Source organism: Sciurus vulgaris (genome assembly GCF_902686455.1).
Source record: "Sciurus vulgaris genome assembly, chromosome: 7".
Taxonomy (NCBI): Eukaryota; Metazoa; Chordata; class Mammalia; order Rodentia; family Sciuridae; genus Sciurus; species Sciurus vulgaris.
Window position 1 is genome coordinate 32,863,398 of NC_136467.1, and position 19,547 is coordinate 32,882,944.

The 19,547-nt window shown below is 36.7% G+C and overlaps 2 protein-coding genes across 2 annotated transcripts; both read left to right on the forward strand.

The window, feature by feature from the left end:
* Positions 1-5,986: 5,986 nt before the first annotated feature.
* On the forward strand, positions 5,987-7,018 carry LOC306666578 (trace amine-associated receptor 3; the record flags this gene model as incomplete). The annotated part of the gene is made up of 1 exon (XM_079148742.1): positions 5,987-7,018. One exon carries the CDS (start codon positions 5,987-5,989, stop codon positions 7,016-7,018), a length of 1,032 nt encoding a protein of 343 aa, XP_079004868.1.
* Positions 7,019-13,120: 6,102 nt separating this feature from the next.
* On the forward strand, positions 13,121-14,164 carry LOC306665697 (trace amine-associated receptor 4; the record flags this gene model as incomplete). Its single annotated transcript, XM_079147351.1, has 1 exon — positions 13,121-14,164. One exon carries the CDS (start codon positions 13,121-13,123, stop codon positions 14,162-14,164), a length of 1,044 nt encoding a protein of 347 aa, XP_079003477.1.
* Positions 14,165-19,547: the final 5,383 nt, after the last annotated feature.

Below are 19,547 nucleotides of genomic sequence, written 5' to 3' on the forward strand. Positions count from 1 at the left end.
TTTTCTGTGATCCAAAACAATTTTTTCAAATTCAATGGGTGTTCAAATACCATATGTATCTTGGAAAGATGTACATTTTGGGATAGGTCTGAGATTTTTTCATCTCAAAGCCATTCTGAGGAGATGAGAATGTGGTTGGCTCATAAACATAATGTCATTAATATGGGCTTTAATCAGCTGAAGTAATAAATTTTCTCGCTGCCCAAATAGATCAGAAGTAAATTGTCACCCACTGTTAGAGAAGGTAAGGGATGGAGAGGGTTCTCTAAAACAGGAGCAAAAGACTTTTATTTTAATGCTAATTCCAGAATTTAATAGCAATGGCTACTTCAAGACCTTAGTCATTTCATATACCTGGAGTCATTGGGAGGATGCAAGAAAAAGATTCTTATCAAGGAACTTAGAACTTTTAAGACTCCCAGATTTCTTATTGTTAACTGAGTTTTGTTAGTAATACTTTGTTGGGGGAGAGGTTTTGTTAGTTTTATCTAAACAACACTTGCTGTTTTTCTAATATGTTAATCTTTCCTAATCAGGGTTAAAGAATATTATGAGAAAATGTCTATTAATTAAGCTTACATGATGTATTGAAGTTAACTTGTAGTTAATTCAAGTCATTAATGGTAACCGGCCATATACATGGCTCTTTATTAAGTGTTGCAAGTGTTAACAGACTAATAAGATATTAATTATCACATCCTATTGAGAAATGATATTTGTACTGAGTCCTGATGTGGGCAGAGATGAAGGGTCTGGCAATTATATGGAAGAAAGGGAGTAGGTCAAGTTGTGGAGTGCACATTTTCAGGACAACACAGAGACCACCATGGTTAAGGTAACTGGGGGATTGGAGACTGAAGGAAGGTGGTGTTAAGTAAGTTTCCATGAAATGGATGCTAAAATATGCACGTGGAGCACATGCAAAGCTATGTGGTGACCCTCGAGCCCAGGTGAGCTTTCCCAGACCCTCTCTCTGTCCATCACAAAACAGTAAATATGGTCCTGATAAAGGATGCATTTAGATCAATTTCTCTGGGTCCCCTGCCTCTAACTCATTGTCTGATACTTAGATTTAGCTATTTAGATATTTTTCTCTTGTGTTAGTTTTTATGCTATAGTTTATAGCTAATTATATGAAAGAGGATACATGGTTTTAATTCTCACTCACCTTTTTGTCCCTGCTCTCTGAGCTAGAAGTTCTGTGTCTGTATTTACTATCACTAAAAACGATTTTCCTGTTACTGTTTGTTTTTTGTTTTTGTTTTTTTTTTTAAAGATCAAACCTGCTTTTATTTGTGATCATTAATCAGGCAGCTTCTTAGCTAAAGATTTGGGAAAGGTGCTCCAATGAACCAAGCAGAAGAGGGTTTTGGGCAGAAAAGGGCTGAAGCAGAGAACAAAGAATTGGTCATTTCAAAGTTACTTTCTTTATAGGGTTAAAACACAAGGGATGTCCTTGTCATGCCTGCTGAAGTAAAGTGGGTCCCTTCTGTTTGATTGCTGTAAACCTCCTGGATTTTCTTTTTTGAAAATCAGACTGTTTAAAATTCGGTCTGATTATGTGGCACCTGGCATGAGTGACTCCAATCTGGTTTGGTCTGGTGTGTTGGGCCTATTTCAGGAGCCCAGTCCAAAGCACTGGCCTCCCATAAATGTCATTTAGTAGTCCTTGGCACTTTGTCCCTCAACCTGGAATACTCTCCCTGCCTGTGGCCACACACTGCCTCTTCAGTCTTTGCTCAAGATGTCACCATCTTGGTGTCCCAAATAATGACACCCACACACATTCCCTATCTGTGTCTCTACTTTATTTATTATTTTTTAAATTTATTTTTGTTGTAAACAAATGGGATACATCTTGTTTCTCTGTTTGTACATGAAGTAGAGGCATATTATTTGTATAATCATACATTTACATAGGGTGATGGTATTTGATTCATTCTGTTATTTTTTCCTCCCCCCCTCCCACCCCTCTTTCCCCTCTATACAATCCCTCCTTCCTCCATTCTTGCCTCCCTCAGGAGAGGCTAACACACCAATGTTTGATAACAACACTGACACCTGTATTATTTGGTGCCTTGTAAGTACCACGTACGAATACTTACATCATCTGTTGGGATCATAGATTATAAGTTTTCATCTCCAACTGCAGTTTATATTACATTCATATTTTTAGACTTCAAAAATCAGATTTTGTGCCTAGAGTTTGCTATGAAGTCACCTGTGCCTCCTACTTAAATGAATGTATCCATCCTCTCAAAGATTCTCTTCAACATGCTTTTAACTCCATGATATAAACTAACATTGCAAATCTGACATTTTGCAAAGGTATGTGACTGGAGATATGCCAACCTTATCATTCAGGGGTTGAAACTAAAACTTAGGAGGAAAATTGAAAATAGAATAATTTTTCAATCCTATTTGAAAATTATTTGAAATCATTAGAATTTGAATATGTTTTACTTATACAAAAGACAATTTCCTAGAGTCTACTTGGTTCAACACAATAGATTGAATCAAATAATTTTTTTCAATAAAAAAAAAAGGGGGACATGAAGGAGGTGTCAATTCTTCTGAAAGAAAGCAGGGAGGAGAGTGGGAACAATGTCAATGGCCTCAAATTCACATAGGCAGCTTCCAAACTTATGTGCACATTGTGAAGAGTTTATTTTCAAATCAGTCATTTAGAAATAAGAATATAGTTTTCCAGGGAAATTATATTTGTTATATATGTTTGTTATATATATGTTTGTTAAAGCTGGTCAATGTGGACTTCATGAAGTGCTGACTATATAGATGCTATGATTTTCAGATAGCATCTCTGATCGTTAAATCTAATAATAAAGTGCATTTCTCAGGATGAAACTGAGGCCCAGGGACATTGAACAACTTGTCCAAAGTAAAAAAGATAGTAAGTAGTGGAACAAATAACCCAACACAGTTCTAACTTCAGAATCATACAATGGAAATTAAGATAGCAAGGGGGGTTAGATCTGTACCACAAAATAATTCTTTGTAATATTTTACTTGAGGTCTTCTTCAATTTTAAAAATATATGATTTTTCCTTATATAAATGGTTAGTGCCTATAAGATCAAATATATAGTGGAAGGTTTGATATCATGCTGAAATACCTAGTAGAATATCCCAGTCCTTAACAAATGAACATTTGCTTGTGTGGAGTGCTTAGTGAGGCTGTTTCAATGTCATGGCTGTGATCATTAAGATCACAAGGGTAACTGGGGCATGGGAGTCTCCTAGGTAATCATATGCTTCAACTCTGTACATGCGTGTTCACAGATTTAGGTACTATACAAGTTAATTTGTAAGTGTGTGCTTTCCCACATAGTCTTTTCTTTTAGTTTGGAGACTATGTGAATTTCAGCTGGAAAAAAATTTCTAATTCCCCTAAGTGGTAGGTAAGACTGAAAAGAGCCAGTATAACCCCATCCTAACATGTTCATGGGACAATGAAAACTGAACTATGTCACCATGACCTCTACCTCCAAGTACTTTTAACGGAAATACTCAGTAGCTTTTTCTTCTACTAACACCTTCACATCTCTTCACATCTTTTCAGTTCTCTTGTCTGTAGTGTAAAAGATCAGTAGAATATGACCATGCCACATCTCTCAGCTCTGCCAATCTATAAATGCTATTCTGGGATGGGTTTCTTTATAGCAACCTCAGAAATAATATAATCCCAGAGGGTGTCATCATGAAATATGCTCCTAGAACTAGTCCATTCATCTATGGCAAAATTTCAAGTACATTGAACCCATTTCTTTTATTGAAACAATGCAGATATTTTTTAAATGACCAAAATCTACTATATACTTATACATTTATTCATTCATAAATACTTACCTAGTATCTGCTATAGCCACCAACCTGGTACTGAGAATTTAAGAGTGTACCAGACAGACGAGTTCCTTGTCTCATAGTGTTGTAACAGAAAGACATACCTTATCAGATGTAGTTTTTTTGTTTTTTTGTTTGTTTTTTAGTTTATTTTAGGACATAAAGTCAAGAAAAAAAATGTGAGCCTCTGTGTATTTTAACATTCAGCATTCAACAGTTTTTTTTATCAAGTGCTGTCACTTGTAGGTCAAAATGGAACCTCACAATCTTTCCTTGATGGAAACCACAGAAGAAAGAGGGGGTGAGAGGAGTTGAAGAAGATCCATAGTGGAGGGAACACAACCTTACTATGGATCAGACAGGCACCAGGGCTGAAAGTCCCATTCAGTCCCATTCACAGACTTTATTCCATGTCTCCCTTTCTTCTTGTTTCTCTGCTCTTCCATTTTCTGATTATAAGAAGTTGATTTAAAACTAATAGCCTTTGGTTTGCCAATGACCCACTAACTGTTAGAACTGGAAAGGCCTGGAAAGCACATCTAGCCAGCACACCTCATATCCCGGAGCTTCCCGCTGGCTCCAGTACATTTTGGACTAGAAGAACTCCCAGGGCAAGGACCTTTTCCTACTGGCTCTTTGGAAATCAGTGATGAAACTTTTAACCAGAGGAAGCCCAAGACTCGTGTGGAAGGATCAGCTCAAGAAGCTATCCTCCTAAGATTTTCTGAACAGAAGTCTTCCTGTGGGAATAGGAAACTTCTCTGGTTGCCATCATATAGTGTTTATACTTTTTGTTTGTTTTTGGTCACAAAGGCTTCGTTTTTCCATCTCTCAAAGAGATTGACAAAATCAAAAGGAATGAAGGGAACTTCTAACACCTTCAGGTCCAGGAAAGGACCATTTTTTTGCTCATCCTTGGAGTTGTGTGTGTGTGTGTGTGTGTGTGTGTGTGGTCCTTCTTAGGGATCTTAAGGGGAAAACTAAATTGAACCTGTCTAAAGAGACAAATTTCCTCAACGTATGCTGCAGTTGAATCTCTGGTTTGAGAGAATCTGATGTAGGTTTGGAGTGTACTCTATTTCTAATTCACCACAATTGGACTCACTTTCCTGTAATCCACTAAGTAGCCTTGATGTTTTCTCACAGGCACAGCAGTAAGCCTTTCTTAGCAGTAAGTCTATTAGTCAGTGGTTTTTCACGATGACATGTATCCCAGAATAAATAGTAAACCAAGTGCAATAACTTATCGAAAGTTTGGATTTATGCATTACCCATCTTCCTCATTCAGCCTACAGTGACAAGCAGCAGTTACCATGAGGTGTGGTTAGATATGAGCATGAAGTTTGTGTTTCTCCTGGGTCGCTCAGGGATGAAGCCTGTGGCATGACTCCAATAATTATAATCTCATGTAAGCTATAAGATTAAAAATACAAGAAGGTAAATGAAAACGGGAAAAAAGGACATAAGAAGAGAGAAAGGGAGTAGAAAATAGAGAAATGATAAAACATTGGCCCTGGTGCATGACTTGCCTCATAGGTACACAACTTTCAGCAGCCATGTTGAAAAGTCATGTTTTATGGCCTGTATATTCAACAGCAATCTGCCATTTCCAATTCCTAAAATATATGCAGATTTTTTGCAAATGAAGAATTCAAATTATGAAAAGAATGTACAATGAAAACTTTGTGTCTTCACTTAGATTTTGTTTATTAAGTATTTTTGTGGTGAAAGTGATGTTTGCTTATTATAGTTCAGGAGTTAATAGGAAAGTGGCTGCCAAAGGTAAAAGTCAACCAAAACCTTCTGAAAATCTTTCAATACGTTACCAGGACTAAAAGTCAATAAACAATGCCATGTTGATTGAATGTATGGATGGAAAAAATAGAATAATTAGGAAGGAAGAAGCAGTTGAAATTTTTTATTTTTCTAGTACAAGAACCAATTCAGTAGGCAAACACAGTTGATACAATTTTAAATATTTGAAATAAGTTATAGTTGAAGTGAATTAATAACAGATGATTTCAAACTCTATTATACTCTTAGGAGCTGAACTTTGCTGGAATCATTTTCAGAAGAGAACACACTGACTCATCCTCTTGGAAAGAAATTTGAAGTGATAAAGCACCATGGATCTAACTTACATTCCCAAAGACTTATCCAGTTGTCTCAACTTTGGCAATAAATCCTGCCCTCCCACTCATCGCTCTTTTTACGTCCGAGTGATAATGTATTCAGTTATGACTGGAGCCATGGTTATCACCATCTTTGGAAACTTGGTTATAATGATATCCATATCACATTTCAGACAGCTTCACTCTCCTACAAACTTTCTGATCCTCTCCATGGCAACCACAGATTTTCTGCTGGGTTTTGTCATCATGCCATACAGCATGGTGCGTTCAGTGGAGAGTTGCTGGTATTTTGGGGATGGTTTTTGTAAATTCCATGCAAGTTTTGACATGATGCTAAGCCTAACCTCCATTTTCCACCTCTGTTCCATTGCTATTGATCGATTTTATGCTGTGTGTGACCCTTTACACTACACAACCACAATGACAACCTCAATGATAAAGCGATTGCTAGCATTTTGCTGGTCCGCCCCAGCTCTGTTTTCATTTGGTTTAGTTCTATCTGAGGCCAATGTTTCTGGTATGCAGAGCTATGAGATTCTTGTTGCTTGCTTCAATTTCTGTGCACTTACTTTCAACAAATTTTGGGGAACAGTATTGTTCACTACCTGTTTCTTTACTCCTGGCTCCATCATGGTTGGTATTTATGGCAAGATTTTTATTGTTTCCAAAAGACATGCTCGAGTAATCAGCAACATGCCTGAAAATACAAAAGGGGAGGTGAAAAAAACCTTATCTAAGAAAAAAGACAGGAAAGCAGCTAAGACCCTGGGTATAGTCATGGGGGTGTTTCTGGCTTGTTGGTTGCCCTGCTTTCTTGCCGTTTTGATTGACCCATATTTAGACTACTCCACTCCCATAATCGTGCTTGATCTTTTGGTTTGGCTTGGGTACTTCAACTCCACTTGCAATCCCCTCATTCATGGCTTTTTTTATCCATGGTTTCGAAAAGCTCTTAAGTACATTGTGTCAGGGAAAATATTTAGTTCCCATTCGGAAACTGCTAAACTGTTTCCTGAAGCACATTAATGAAAAACCATTACAAAAGTGAATAGAATACTGAAAACAAGATTGTTATTACTTTGTCCTGCAGTCTATACCCCAGATTGCTGCAAACATTATTTTTTGAAATTTCTGTAATCCCAGTTCTATAACCTGTACATGAGCTACTTTCAGCATCTTGGACCAATCAATGTGCGCGTCATTTATTGTTAACTCTGTGCCCAATGACATGGTGAGGAAAATGTACAAAAGAAATATAGAACATAGTTTGGAAAAGGTTCAACTAGATTTACATCCAGGAGACAACCAAAGACCAAAACAAATAAAGACATGGTTTTGTTTCCTGTCTGATTCTACTTTGCAAATTCAGAAAAGGGAAGATCCTTGTGACTAGTATGAGCTTTTAAAAAATGTTTTACCTGACATTGACATGTTCCTCTAAAATATCTTAAAGGGTTTAAATGCTAGGTACCCACCCCAGCCTGTTTTCAGGCCTCTTAACCAGCTCTGAACATGCTGGGTTAAAGGGTGATTCTTGCCCAGGGTTTCCAATGGCACTTTACCAATGAGAAGCACCCTCGAGAGATCAGTGGATGGAAAGAGGGTGAAATCAGGATACCTTTCTGCAAACCACAGTCATGCCCCAGGGAAGACTGTGTTCCTCTAAGAAAGGCCAATTGGAATCTTTTTCCATGGAGCCACCCTCTCAGAGTTTCAGTAACTGCTCCCTTCCTCTGCCACTCTGGTCTAGCTGGGGTTCCCTGCCATTGCTGCTCCTGGGTACAACCCTGATTTTTGCTGGTTTCCTTCAACCAGCTTTCCTCATACACCTTTGCAAACACACCCTTTATTAAACTCTCTTCAATCAACCAGGGTGATTGCTCCATCTGTTCCTGTTGGACACCTGGTTAACATAATTAGACTCAAGTCTAAACCCAAAATTCTTTGTTCACAGAGCTTGAAGATAATTTTATACAATATTTTTCGTGCTCTTGCATTTTGGCTGTGACCCATCACATGAGGTCAGGTGTGGAATTTTCCTTTTGTGGTGTCAAGGAAAATCTCAAAAAGTTTTTGATATGATTTTGGATTCTTTGAATTAGGGATGCTCAAACCATAATCATTTTTCCTTTTTCAAATTAATAAGTTTTGTTCCTACTTTTAGAAATAATCAAGTCCTAGGACCCCACAAGTCATTTTGCCCTCCACGGAGCCCTTGGAAAGCTATTAAAGCAGCTCATGGAGACAGTGGTCCAGTGGAGAGTTCAGGCTTTAACTGTGGCCACCCCAAAACCTGTGCTTCATATTTCAGCAGGTTGAAAGGTCACTAAGGAGTTATCTTCATGCTAAATCATGTTTTTTAGATGAATACCATTGAAAATTTCAGTTCTTTCCTGGGTCAAGCAATTAATAGATTACAAAGAAGATACAAAAATGTTTAAAAGATTGTTAAATTATAAATAACAGTGAACCAGCTCTTTTGGTAAAATAATTTATACCAAAATAACCATATCAACAATGATGATAACAATAGTTTACCTGCATAAAGGAACTTGCCAAACTCCTGGGGAACCGGCAGTAGCAAGGTACAATTCTTACGTCCCAAGTCTGAGAACCCCTTCCGAGGGAATCTTGCTTCAGGCAAGTGTAGTGCTCTAGTACAAAGAGTATATATATATGGTCAATGAAAACTAAAATTCCAAAGGAATCAAAGTCAGCATACAATATAGACACCCATAGACCGGTCTTCAACAAGGCACTTTTCATAATAATGAAATCAGCCTACATGCCCATCATAAATAGTGCATTAAAAAATTGGCATATATACATAGTGGAGTATTTCTCAGTCACAAAGAAGAACATGTCTTTACCAGGGAAATGCATGGAACCGAAGAGCACTATGTTAAATGAAATAAGCCAGACTCAAAAAGACAAGTATCTCATGTTTCCTCATATATGGAATCTAAGGAGAAAAATAAAAGAAAATAGAAGGGGAACTATTAGGGAAGGAAACCAAGGGAAGGGAGAAATGGGATAATAGAGGGGAGTAGGGAGGAAAATATGACCAAAGTACATTATGCATATACTTGAAAATGCACAAAGAAGTCCATTATTTTTACAACTAATATGCACTAATAATTATACAAATGGTTGAACAGAAATCTCATCATCCTCCAATTCTCCAACCATCCCTATTCACCAAAGTGTTTAATTTTATGAAGAAAATTCTCCAAAGATGCAATAAAATTAGTCTTCTGAGTTGACTTGTTTTGTTCGTTTTTTTGTTTTTGTTTTTTAGTACTGATGATTGAACCCGGGACCTCAAGTATGCTAAACACATGCTCTATCACACTCAGTCCCACAAATTGATTTAAATACAAATAATTTGATTCTATTTTTTTGTAAATACTTAAGCTTTGGTGTTCTCAAAATCACTTCATATTTAAGTACAATGATTTTGTGATCTTGATGAATGATAAATTTATCAATGTAAATTATTTGAAATTTAAAGTATAAGCTATGACATACTAATGAAAACACCTTCCCCAAATGAAAACAGAGCTGGGGCGGACCAGCAAAATGTTAGCAATCCCTTTATCCCCACAGAGGGATGTAAGCTTCTACTTTTCAAAATGTTTTGCAACATTTTTCTTTTTGCTAGAACCTTTACTTGGAAAGGAACCACAGGTTGAATTTAAGGAACCATAGGTTGAAGTCACATTCCTGACATATATATATATATATCAGTAAAGGGTAAAGGTATCAGGGATTTGTTGAATTTGAACTAAATGTTCTCTCTCCCTCTCTTCCTTTCCTCCCTCCTCTTTTTCATTTATTTATTACTTTTTTTTTTTATCATTCCCCACCTTTGGCCTTATGTGAAGCTCATCCGCATTGTCCCTTTGAAGTCATAATAATGAGAGTACAAAAAAAGATTTGCCCTCACAAAGCCAATTCTCTGGTGACTTCCTGTAATTTCTGTTAGCAGCACAGTGAATATTGTAAAAGGACACGCCTGTCAAAAGCAGGATGCCTGGTAACACCACCTCGGGAGATGTATTTTGTGCTTAAATACTGATGACCATGCAGCCTGGGGGAGCATGGTCCCTTCAGGAGTGTGGAGCTGAACCTTCTTGGGAGGGAAATGTGTGGAAAGGAGATCAAAGGAGCCCAGGTTCATTTGCCTGGTAAGAGACTGTAGTACAACAGAAAACGTTTTGTTCAATTATTTTAACTCCAAATTACTTGATTTAACCAAACAAATTCTAGTAATCTAAAAGAAAAAAAGTTTTAGGAAATGGGAAAATGTCATATTTTTTTGCATGTTAAAAGAAATTAAATTTAAAATATTGACCTATAAGAATAAATCTAGGTTATTCATTTAAAAAGTCACTAGGATTCTAAAATGACAATAATAGGAAAAACTGCAGATAGAAATTTATTTCACAAATAATTCCCCCCTTATCTAAGAAATTACTGTGCAGGATACTTGTATTAGAGTAAAAGCCAATCATTATTTTTGTAGAGATAGTTCCAGAAATGGAGAGTCTGAGCTCTCCATGTGACCAGTAGAAGAGGAAAAAAATCATGCCTGAGTATGATGTGTTGTGTCTTCTCCTAAGTTTTTTCATTTATTCGCAACACATTATTGAGTTGTTGAAGAGTTTCTGATTTAAGGGGAAGACATGTACACTAATATACTTTTAGGCATTTAATACCTGAGGAAAAATCATTACATTACTCCTTTTCTTTAAAATTCCAAGTATTTTTTTTAAATATAAAAAACCATTAAAAGTATATTATTTCTGTGTTCTGAGAAAACGAACTAATAATTTTCTAAGTTTTACTGTGTGATTGTGTGCAGTGCTATAATTAAGTTAGTCCTTTGTTGCTGATATTTGGGGAAATATTGATAAAGAGAAAAGGGTATAGCAATATCCCTTGATGAAAGTGAGATGCCATAAAGGGTTGAACTTTATTTCATATTATTAAAAAATTATGGCATGGATCCTTTTTGAAAATGTCTCCAAAGGCAAGAAATCACAAATATGTCAAGTATTAAAATAGTAAACAAAACCTCAACTCCACTTAGCTTCATAGCAATTTCCTTTAGCAAAGCAGTAGGCCAGTACTTATTCTTGCATTTGCTTAACTTGTTTTTGTAATTCTGGGCTCAAAGTTCAAGATAGATGTTTAATAATAAATCTTATTTTTGGCATTTCATAAATAATTCATCCATGTAATAATTTTAAAATACATGTGTGTTCTGCTTTATCTTTTCATCTTAATCTAACACTTAGCTGTTTAAATATTTCCTTAGTATTTTTATCTATGCAAAAAGACCAAGAGAGAATACTGTTACTCTCCAGAAGTGGTGCATTCCATGTTTTTGAAAAAATGAAGTTCACTTGATAAATTCAGGGAGTTAAATTATATAGATACTTCAGGGAATTAGTTTTCACAACTAAAATTTGAATCTTCAAGTACCATACAATGAAATATTGCAGAGTGTTCTGTCTTTTTTAGGGAATACTATGTCTATGGATCTATAGCAGCAAATCCTTATGTAATCTTGTAGTGATGCTTAGCTAACTTAAAATAATTTTTAAGTGACTTTAAAAATAGAGAGAAATTTAAATCACAAAAACAAAAAAATACAGAATAAAGTTAATTTATTAAGTAAGGTAATTAAGTGTTCAAGAATGAATTATTTTCAGTCTCTTAGAGCTTAAGGACCAAAGTGATAAGTAACAAAATAATAAGTGCTGTGTTAGGATCGATTGTACAATTTTATGTTGGTACAATTTAAAAAATCTGAAGAAAAATACTAATCTGAGAAATTAAATTATTATATCTAGAGCTAATAAACAAAATATGCTATAACTGTAAAGTTTCAAGTAAAACACAGACATTGGAAATAACTATTGAGCTACTATAGCAAATGGTGGAAATATTATTTTCAAAGGTGTTTATATTCTCGTTAATATGTTGTTCGTGTAAATCTGGTGAGGACATGCTTGTTGGTTCATTTCCCCAAAAGACCAGTGAGTTAGAGTCTATTAGCTAGTCAAAGTTCATTTCTATGAGCAGTTGTTGGTTCTCACAAATGTTTGCCATTGGTCATCAGAATTATACATGTCCCTGGAAAAACAAATCAAACACTGTCATACTGTGGGTGAGTCAGTCCCATTAGTTTTACATTATAGGGACAACAGCATAAAGGATACAAAATGACAAGTTAAACAAAAAGACCTCCTGTATGTCAAATCTGTTACCAATGCAAAACTTGAAATCACTGCAAGAGATCCTCAAACCTGAATTTAAATTTGCCAGTGCATCTGCTAAGCGAAAGGAAACAACCCATGTGATTTATAGAATCTATCATTTGGGTTATTTTCCCCTTTTTCAGACATGTTTAGTTTACTATAATATTGCTCTAAATTCTAAAAGCTATATTCTTAACATTGGAGAAAGAAATAGTTCCTTAACTGAATAAAATACATAAAAAGTATTAGGATCAAAAGCATTTGCAAATACCCACATTTTTTTTTTTAAAGAAGACAGCACAATCTTCAAATTATAATTCTGGTTTAAGCTACAGCTTTCTGAAATAAACTACAGCTTCTGATCATTCTTGAGGGGCTTTTATCTGGAAAACTGGTTAATATAAGTGGGACAGGAAAAATTCTTGCTCTGAACTTGAATTTGGATCCTAAGAGTTACCTATTAATGCAACTGAAACCTGCATCCACCTATACTGCTTGTATGTTGGGTGTCTAAATATCAATTCAGTTTTCTTTAGCTCCTTTTTTCTCAAGGAGTGGTCCTTGGACTAACAGCATTTGCCTCTCCTGAGAGCCTTGGAGAAATGCGGACTCTACCTTCTACCCCAGAATCAGAATCTGGCTTTAGAAAGATCCACAGGTGATTCATATGCATGTGAAAAATTGGGAAGGGAAGCTCTTGGTCAGTGGGGATTTCAAATATGGATTGGAAGTGCAGATTACCTGGGCTTGTATAGAAAGTTGTCCTGCCAATAACTTTTATTGTTTTTCTTCTTTCTTTCACAGAAAGAAAGGAAATATAGTACTTTTAAAAAAGATTCATAATACCACCAGGATAAAGACGATGAATTCACCTGACTCTTGGAATCCTCCAGAAGTACAATTTTGCTTTGCTTTCATTAATAATTCATGCCGTAGGAGTGAGAGGTCCATGCCCATTGTCTGTGCTATGTATGTGGTCATGGTCAGCGCTATCGTGCTGACCATGCTGGGCAACATGGTCGTGATCATTTCCATCGCTCACTTCAAGCAGCTCCATTCCCCCACCAACTTCCTGGTCCTCTCCATGGCCACCACGGACTTTCTACTAAGCTGTGTGGTCATGCCCTTCAGTATGATCAGGTCCATCGAGTCCTGCTGGTACTTTGGAGACCTCTTTTGCAAAGTCCACAGCTGCTTCGACATCATGCTCTGCACTACCTCCATTTTCCACCTCTGCTTCATCTCAGTTGATCGCTACTATGCTGTTTGTGATCCTTTGCACTATGTCACCAAAATCACAATGCCTGTTATAGAGGTCTTTCTACTTATCAGCTGGTCCATTCCCATATTTTTTGCCTTTGGCCTGATATTCTCAGAATTAAACATAATTGGTACAGAAGATTTTGTTGCAGCAGTCAACTGTACGGGTTTGTGTATGTTGATATTTAACAAGCTCTGGGGGGTGCTGGCCTCCTGTATAGCTTTCTTTTTCCCTGGCACAGTCATGGTGGGAATTTATATACACATTTTTACAGTAGCCAGGAAGCATGCTAAGCAGATTGGCATGGGTCCTAGGATGAAAGAGGTTGGCTCAGAAAGCAAGACAAAGGCAACATCCAAAAAGGAAAGCAAGGCCACCAGGACGTTAAGCATCGTCATGGGGGTGTTTGTGTTGTGCTGGCTGCCCTTTTTTATCCTAACAATCACAGACCCTTTCATTAATTTTACAACCCCTGAAGATTTGTACAATGTCTTCCTCTGGCTGGGGTATTTCAATTCCACTTTCAATCCCATTATATATGGCATGTTTTATCCTTGGTTTCGCAAGGCATTGAGGATGATAGTCACAGGAATGATCTTCCGCCCTGACTCTTCCACCCTAAGCCTGTTTCCATCTCATTCTTAGACACTGCTCCCCATTTTTGAAGATTCTTTTCTCGCGGGGAATCTTAGATGTTCTTACATCCCAAAGATAGAACCACCAACTGACTCAACAAGGAGATTCTTCAGATGGTGTAACGGACTTCTAAGCATGAGCAGTAAATCTCGTCTTCCTGGTATACAAAAGAAACACAGCTCATTTCTGAGCTCCTGGCAAAGGCATCTCCAACAAAAAGAAACTCTCTCCAGTCTTCTGATTTCTGAATTTCCAAAATTAGCAATTTAGAATCTCACTCTATTCGCTCACATAGATATTTTTTCCTTTTAACTTGTGAACATCTGGGGAGAAGATATAGTTGGGCTTTCAATCATTGACAGCCATGTAGTATATCTGAGTGGATCTAAATCTCCCTTGAGATTATTACTGCTGCCAGGTGCAGTGGTGCATGCCTGTAGTTCCAGGGGCTCAGGAGGCTGAGGCAGGAGGATTGTGAGTTCAAAGACAGCCTCAGCAAAAGCAAGGCACTAAGCAACTCAGTATGACCCTGTCTCAAAGAAAATACAAAATAGGACTGGGGATTTGGCTCAGTGGTTGACTGCCCCTGAGTTCAATCCCCAGTACAAAAAACAAACAAATAAAAACAAACCACTAGAGATTATTATTTCCTATTGGGGGAGTGAGAGAGCTGGAACATGTGGTAGGCTGGGCTATGGAACATGTGAGTGACAGGAGAGGGAAGAAGGAAGCAGAAAGAACTTCCAACTACAATTTTATTTGTTCTGGCTTAAACCTTTTTTTCAGAAAGAATTGATGTGAGGTTCACAATATTGATAAAATCTGATCTACATTAAGTGAAAAGGATGAATAAGGAAGAAGTTTAAGAAAACATTCTTTATCCCAATATGTACTTTTGAATTGAATATACAAGTGTCCTGTGTGTATCTATATAGCAGATATACCTGTCTTTTAGAATGTGTGTCAATGTGTGAGTATGTGTGTGTATGTGTGTGCACACACATATAAATTGTTCACCAAGACTAAACTCCACGCACAAACCTGAGTTTTAGGGTCATATCTATTGTCTCCTTGAATGTCTTCTCCCAGTCTTTTTGCATTCTCTACTTCCTCCTACCCATAAACTTCTTTCACCAAATTTTGTCTCTTATAATCTTGTTTTCATCTTTCATAATAATTCTTATAGTGATATCAGAATAATTGGTTAGATAGACTCTGTTCTCTGACCTGGCCAGATGACATCACACCTCTGCATAGGACATCTTGATCTTGAGGTTTCTAAAGTTCATGGACTTAATGAGCCTTTCATGAATGTGCGTGTTGTTTTGAATCTACCCCCACTCTGGCATATCTATTGAGAAACTACTCATTACTCTAAAACACTTTTAATAAAACATCTCTTCTCAATGGAGAATTCCCCAGGACTCTCTTGATCTACATGTTCTGTTGAACATTTTAGCTTCTAGAGGTCAGTATTTGTAATTTGATGATTTGAATATAGCATTTTTAGGTACTGAGATGTTCATTAAATTACTGCTATTCTCATGTTATAGTAGTTGAAATAAAAGTTGAGTTTGGAGGTGTTCAGCAGATGATTTATCCTCTAGTGATTGCAGAAATTTAATCCTTTAGGAGATTTCTTTTGACTATTCCTAAGGCAGTATTTTTTTTTTTTTTTTTTTTTTTGAAGAGTCAAAGGAACAGGAGGAGCTCTCAGGCTTCAGGTCAAGATAAATCTCACTGAAGGTCTCAAAGAGGTAATAGGTCACTTATGGCAGGAGCATTTTGCAATTCACTTTCCAAGGTGAGTGTCCTTTCCCATCTGGAATTTAACAAGAGATTCATTCATTCAACACATACTCATCTTCTTAAATGATGCTCAAAATAACACAAAATATGTGACAGTCACATATGGTTTGAGGACAGCATTTTCTTTCATCTACTAGGACCAGTAAAGTGAGAAAAAATGAAAAGTAGATGGAAACCTTTGAGTCATAATCATTTTTTACCTTAGTAAAGGACTTTTACGACTTACAAAGGTGTCCATGCATTTTATTAGCTCAATTTTTTTTTCTCAGAACAGCTCCACATGCTCTTCCTAAGCAAATCCAAGGAGAAATGAAGCATCCGACATTATTGCTATTTTAACTCTCTTTCCAAAGCTCATATAAGTTGACCAGAGTAACCATTATCTCAGGATGATGATGACTATGATAGGTACTCTGGCTGTGTGTTCAAAGTCATTCAGGAGCTTCACTTCTGCTTTCCAAATCTCACACATGTCCCTTTAATGTGGGATCCAGAAAGAAACTGAGCAAAAGCAGTTTCTAGCTTAAGTTGACACAACACAATTTGTCACAGGAAATAAAATGAACAAAAGGGAAGAGCAGCCTCTTTGTATGGGGATAGAATAAGCTCAGCCCCCATTGCACAGAGATGAAGCCTCAAGGATGTCAGGAATGGATTGAGAAGTACCTTATGTGCCCTGCTGACAGTCTCCATCTATTCAGTGAACAGGAAGCATTGAAACAGGTGGGAATTTTCAGTACTAGATTTTCACTCTCTTCTCCCTGCTTCATTATAACATTTGGTTCTAACAGACATATGAATGAAGAGATGCACACTAAATAACTCAGTGTGAGTATAATATGTGATAATGTATAATATTATCCAGGATATAATATTATCCTACCTCTCCAGGACTATTGCCAAGATAGGAAGTGATTCCATATAGCCTGTGTTAGTTTCCATAGAGTTTTACTACAGATTGATGAGCATAATCTCTGTGGGTTCTAGGATAACAGACATTATTTGTTTAAAGGAAAGAGAATGGAAGAAAAAAATATAGGAATAGGAACTGGCATCTGGGCCAGTCTGTCTAGTAGTCTCACATCAGGAAATATTGTGGACACCACCTCGTGGAAGCAGCCCAGTCGTGTCTGTCGGTCTGTGAAGTCAGAAAAAGCATATTTTAATCTCTATTAATGTATAGATAGCAATGCAGAAAAATGATATTTGAATCTCTTGTTGTCAAGACAACTTTATTATAAAACTTCTTGCCCTATCTTTTTTACTCCTCAGTCCATGCTCTCAAAACCACTTTCAAAATCTACCATGCTTCATCTCAATGACTCTTCTTCCCTTTTTGCCAACTAAGTAGAGTCTGGGACACTCGGAAGTATCAGAGTTTTATTTAAAATTTATATTTAGTTTCATTTTAAAAACTTGTTATTTAGTAAGTATCCACCTGACTTCACAATTTCAGGTTACCATAATTAGTGTAGAGTATCATAATTGATTTTGTTAAAAGTTGGGACAAATCCAAAAGCAAATTTGGTTTCTAAAATTTGGTAGCAGCAATCTTGACCATAAATAAAAATTAAATAGCCATCTCATTCCATGAAACTTTTTGAAATCATTATTAAAACAAAATTTGCTAAATATACAGAGGTACATTCCAAATTAGGAGGTGCTGTGATACTCAGACTATTTTACATCAGTAGTCTGGGTACTCCCATTTGTGGATTTTATTCACAGACAATAATTCAAAGAGTGCAGTATACTTGGCTAGAGGACCTGGAGCAAAGCTCAATTTCTGAGCACACATAAGAAACATGCATCTTTCTTGGAGCAAAACTAAAGATTTTTCTCTCCCTTTGATTAAAATCATACAGACTTACTACAAAGAACAAAACAAAACTTCGAGTACTAAAGAAAAGTACATTGAAGGTAGTAACTCCAAGACAGACCAGAGAGAGCTACTGTCAGTTTCCCCTCCTTGTATAAATGGGCCCATAGAGATATACATGTTTGTTTTTGTTATACCTGTTTTCTTAATATCTGTATTTTGTACTCAATCATATATCATGAATATATTGGTTAACAGCAATATAACTATATCATTAGCTTAGTGATTGCAAAATATCTTGTTGCATTGATTATACCTTAGTTTCTTTATTTCATCCCATATTAGAGAATGTTCAGATTATTTATATTTTTTACTACTATTAACAGTATTCCATAGAATATCCTTTTTTGTCTTTGTGTGGTTATCTTCCTGGGATATATTACTTGAATTGGTACTGCTAGATCCAAGATTCATAATAACAATAATTTTTATTTCCACCCCTTGATTCAAGAAAGACTGAAGAATGATTTATGTGAATGATTATAACAAGGAGACTCAGCCAAATTCATTTCTTTTTTAATTTTTTTTTAATTTTTACAGGCTCCATTTTGATTCATTGTACACAAATGGGGTACATCTTTTTGTTTCTATGATTGTGCACGATGTAGATTCATACCATTCGTGTAATCAGACATGTCCATAGGGTAATGATGTCTGTCTCATTCCACCATCTTTCATACCCCTCTCATTTCCCTCTACATAATCTAAAGTTCCACCATTCTTCTCTCACCCCCATCCCCCCACCCTCATTATATACCATCATCCACTTCTCAGGGAAAACACTCGGCCTTTGGTTTTTGGGGATTGGCTTATTGGCTTATTTCTTTTTCTTTATTTTTTATTTATTTATTTTTTTTTTTGCGGTACTGGGGATCGAACTCAGGGCCTTGTGCTTGCAAGGCAAGCACTCTACCAGCTGAGCTATCTCCCCAGCCCTGGCTTATTTCTTAATTTTTTTTTTTTTAAAGCAGAGCAAAAAGGGAAATGAGACTAGAAAAGGTAAGACAAAGACACTTGATCCAGGAATGGTTCCAGGCCATAGAGTTCAAGTTTGGTAAACTTGAACCCTAAATCCTACCTCCAGACCAATGCTTTTGCTCTTACCACCACCCTCTCTGTGCTTCCTCTCTGCACCCTTGAAACCCCTTCCTGGTCTCCACTGTTTACATGCTACCTCTGGAGACCACCGACCCTTACAGTCAACACAACTCTGTTAGAGCAACAGCACAACAATGTCTAAGTCAGGTTGCCCACCACGTCTCATAACTTACCTGGTACCTGGGTGGTAGGAGAAAGCTGCTAATTAAAGTCACACTGTTGACCAGTATTTTCATAGCATTCTTACAGTGCTGGCTTGTCTAGGGTGTGATGAATCACAGTCAATGCATGTTTCTTGTGTGACTAATATATGCCAGGCATTGCAACAGGCATCAAGCCCTGTTGATAAATAATACACAACTCCTCATCTCATGAAGAATGTAATTGATAGGACCCTGAAAAGAAACAAGGTTTTAATGGCTGCTAAACAGTAAGGAAGTACAAGAGTTAAAGAAGCATCTAAGTAGGACATGGAGCGCAGACTTTGGGAATCAAGGACCAATTATTTCAACATGAAGTATAGTGCAGAGGAGACTACAACACAGTGGGGAAATTTGAGAAAGATTAGCAAATTTCTATATTCAAGACACTTGCCAGCACACTGGG